This window comes from Neomonachus schauinslandi, chromosome 13 (assembly GCF_002201575.2).
Source record: "Neomonachus schauinslandi chromosome 13, ASM220157v2, whole genome shotgun sequence".
Classification (NCBI taxonomy): Eukaryota; Metazoa; Chordata; class Mammalia; order Carnivora; family Phocidae; genus Neomonachus; species Neomonachus schauinslandi.
In genome coordinates this window covers 1,874,933-1,878,991 of record NC_058415.1, presented here as the reverse complement: position 1 = coordinate 1,878,991, position 4,059 = coordinate 1,874,933, and the positions used below count along the sequence as shown (strand labels likewise).

The window sequence follows — 4,059 nt, the reverse complement described above, 5'->3', positions numbered from 1 at the left end:
CCCAGGTGAGCCAGGAGAGGGAGGGGTCCCAGGTGAGCCAGGAGAGGGAGGGGTCCCAGGTGAACCATGGGAAGGAAGGGACCCAGGTGAGCCAGGAGAGGGAGAGGTCCCAGGTAGCCAGGACAGGGAGGGGACCCAGGTAGCCAGGAGAGGATGGGGTCCCAGGTGAGCCAGGGGAGGGAAGGGGCCCAGGTGAGCCAGGAGAGGGAGGGGTCCCAGGTGGCCCAGGGGAGGGAGGGGACCCAGGTGAGCCAGGGGAGGGAAAGGACCCAGGTGAGCCAGGGGAAAGAAGCTTCACAAGTGAGCCGGGGGGTGGGGGCAGAACAAAGGCCCACATGACTCTTCCCCCTTCCCTTCTTGCGAGTCCCAGCACTGGGGAGGCCAGCTCCGGGTGGGCACAGAACAGAGCATGGGAAGGGGAAGATGGGGAGCCTGGGAAGGGAGGGAGGGACTCAGGAGGATGTCAGGAGAGCCACAGCCTCGTGGGTCACCCCTCCCCTCCTCTCCCAGGGCCACCGTCCCACCTACCCGTCTCATACCCCTGTGCTGGCCAGTCACTGTCCCCTCCTTCCTCTCAGCTGGTGAAGAAAAGACTGGTGGCCTTGAAGGCAGAGGAGGGTGTGCAGGCAGCCCCCCGTCACTGCGCAGCCCGGTCGGGCCCTGGTCCTGAGTGTCAGGCCGGTCCCGGGCTGGGGCTGGGGGTCAGCGGCAAAGCCTGCCCAGCAGAGACTGACGGCCAGGACCTTCAGAGGCACAGCCAAGCGCACACACACCTGTCCAGGCCCAGAGCCTTTGCTCTCTCTCCCGGAAGGCAGGAGTCCCCTGCACCCCCGGCCGGATGGCCCCCCTCCCCTCCCCAGGGTCCGAGGTGCACCTCCGCTCGACCAGGCCCCAGGGACGCGCCCGTTCTCAGAGAGGCCCCTCCTGCTCGGGACACTCGAGGGCCAGCGGACGGGTCCAGTGAGGACGAGGAGGAGCTCCCCAGCCTGGCCTTCCTCCTGGCCTCTCAGCACAGCCTGCTGCCCTGGGGGCTCTCCCAGAGTCCCGCTCCTGCCTCGGGCCTCCCCAGCCCTGGAGCTCGGGGGCCGTGGGGGGCTCCCCGGGCCCCCTCCCCTCAGAGGATAGGCCTCAGCCCGGCCACCCCCCGAGCTACCAAGTCCAGGAAGCGGGCTCTGTGCGGGGGCCCAGCCCCTGCTGGGAAGACGCCCCTCCCTGGGGCCAACCTCAGGGGCTCCCCGAGGCCGGCCTTGGCCGTGGGGCTGGTTCACCCCTCACAGCCTGCAAAGAGAAGGTGTGACTCCTTCGTCACGGGCAGGAGGAAGAAGCGGCACTGTAGCCAGCAGGGAGCAGTGGGCCCGCCCTCCAGGGCCGGTGGACCCCAGGGCTCCTCCTCATCCCCGTGCTGATCCTGGCTGTGGGGCTCAGGGAGGGGGGCATGACTGTGGGGGCGGGGTGGCAGCCGCCCACTGGGGCACTGTGTGTCAACTGGGAATAAAGATGGTTTGGCTGGGAAATGTTCGGGGCCGCTGTCCTCCTGCTGGCATCCGAGCTGCTCCATGGAGAGAGCCCCCCCATGGAGAGGGGCCTCCTGGGGCTCCCGTCACCATCGGGATGGGGAGCCCTCTGCACCACGACCGTTTCTGAGAACGGAGTGTGCAGACAGCCCCGTCTTCGGGGGCTCCCTTCCGCCTCCCCGAAGCGTCCAGCCACGGGGCTGCCGGGCTGGCGACCCTCAGCCCCTCCAGGGCTCCCTGTGTGGGGGCCTGAGCAGACAGGCTCTGGGCCGCTGGCCTCGTGGTGGGAGGAGCGTCTTCCAGTCCCAGTGGGATCATTGAAATAGGAGGGACAGTGGGGGATCCTCCTAATCCCAGGGAGGACGGACACGGGGAATGGATGAGGGGAGACTCGGGGGCACTGGCCACGGTGTGCACACAAGAACCCCAGTGGTGGGGCAGACGCCGAGTCCCTGGGTGGGATTTCTGGGCCAGACCGACTTCTCCAACCATGCGAGGGGCCCACCTTGCTGTGGACGCAGAGCGAGGGGCGCTGGCCAGGTTCCCTGGGTCTGCAAGGACACCCCACACTTACTGCCTCCCTTCCCTCCCTCGAGGGACCCCTGTGTGAACAGATGTGGACACAGCCTCGCATTCTCACGTGAAACGGTTCCTACAAACAGACCCCAACCACCATGCAGGAGCGCAGCCCACCACGGGAGCCGTGGGCCCAGGCGTCTGCAGCCCCAGGGCCGGGTGGGAGCTGGGCTCCAGGCTGAGGGGGGCCCTCCAGGGGCGCTGGCACAGACCCCACGTCAGATAGGCCATCTGCCCGGCTCGTGACAGTGAGATGAGCCGACACTGAGGGACAGGAGCTCCACGGGGAAGAGACCCTGCTGCTCCCACAACTGCCCGCCCCCCCCAGTCTGCTCACCTCCCCTCATGGGTGAGCTGGTGCCCTCCAGCCCCTAGCCCCGCCCCGCCCATATGCTCTGATCCCAGGAGCAAGCACCCGGACCCTCACCCTCCTCCCTCCCAGCCAACGTCTCCTCCCCAGGTTCTAGGTTCTGATGCCTTTTCCAGGTTTGGCCGAGGCCCCTACAGCGCTCACCACTCACAGATGTGCCGTCCCTGCAGCAGCACGGGGCTAAGGCCATCCGGGTCCAAGGGACACCTGGCCCTCTGCTTGCCCCCCCCCCCCCCCCCCCCCCCCCCCCACAGCAAAGAGCTCAGGGAAGAAAGGAACTCATGCCGGGGTCCTCTTCCCGCTCCACAGAATCCACAGGCCACCCCACAGGTGCTCTTCCGCTGCCTTCCCTCCCTCCCAGGCAGGTGGCTCTGGAGTGCTCCCCACCCTCCTGCCCCTTCCTGAAGCAGAGGTTTCACCTTGGCCGCACTCCCCAGCGGCTGCCCCTCCCCGTCCAGCCGGGCCTCCCCAAGAGGGAGACGCAGACAGAGGTTGCCACCCCGTGCGCGTCACCCCACTGTGTCCCTGTCCATGGTGTGCGCTCAGCAGGCGCTGGATGCTAACGGCGTGGGCGAAGATTCGCCTGTGTTCCTCGGAAAATCCAAGGTCGGTCCAATGGCAAGGAAACGAAGTGGAGAAACGTTTCAGATTTTCACGGCAGCCAACCTTCCTCATCACAGAACAAGTTAGGAGAGGTGAAAGTTCGCAGGGACCGTGTGTCAGGGCAGTGTCGGGAGGGAGCTCCCGGTAAGTGGGAGGATTCTGCGGTGATGAGGAGGTCACCACGCGGCCCCCGGGGAAATCGCGATGCGCACACAGAGCAGGGCCGGCTGTGCTCTGCGCCGTCCAGCGGGACAGCTCCCGGTCAGCTCGCTGGGTCTCCACAGAGAGCCTGCGGGAAGCCAGGCCTCACGCTTTCCCGAGAGGACCGTGGGCTCTGGGAGGCCTGGGGACTGAGGGCAGTCATGGGGTGGCCCTGTCAGTCGGCCCCACGGGTTTGGCTGCAGATCCTCCTCCTGCGCCCCTAGGACGAGATCCAACAATGGGGTCATGGAGTCCTGGGGAATCCCTCGGTTAGAGGAGCATTCCCGTCACCTTCTGAGGGCACCCGGGAAGGTCCGGGCCCCGTGACCACCCTTCCGTGGCTGCAGGTCTGTTCATTCAGAGATGCGTGTGCCCCACAGGCCACTGTGCACTGGGTGGGAAGAGGAGAGCAGCCGGCTTGGGGAGTCTTGGCCAGGGCGCCCCCATCCCCCCACACACTGTGCTCGCCCAGCGGCTGATAACGGGGGAGCCCTGCCTGCGTCCACGCCTCCATCGATCATCCACCGTCCCTGGACACAGGTGTCACAGGAGGCTCCGGCAGAGAGAGATGGTGTCTGGGGCTGAGTATTCGGACAGAACGTGGGGCGAGCTGGAGTCAGTCCTGCTCGAGTATCTGCTCTGGAGAGTCTGGGCTCGGAAAGTCCCCACTTGTGGGCCCCACGACCTACTTGTTGACGGGACCCTCCTCCAGACAGGCTGGCAGGAGACCCCACCACCTGGCGCGTCTCCTGGGAGGGCCCTGGACATGACTCCCAGAGTTCTGAGGGCCCGCTC

The 4,059-nt window shown here is 66.9% G+C and overlaps 1 protein-coding gene across 1 annotated transcript in view; it reads left to right on the top strand.

The window, feature by feature from the left end:
* The window catches only part of NUTM2F (NUT family member 2F), a 22,876-nt gene that overhangs the window by 3,890 nt on the left and 14,927 nt on the right, over positions 1 to 4,059 (top strand). Inside the window, exon 6 of the mRNA XM_044920739.1 lies at positions 579 to 677. Coding sequence (XP_044776674.1) covers positions 579 to 677 — 99 coding nt within the window. The remainder of the gene's footprint in view (positions 1 to 578; positions 678 to 4,059) is intronic.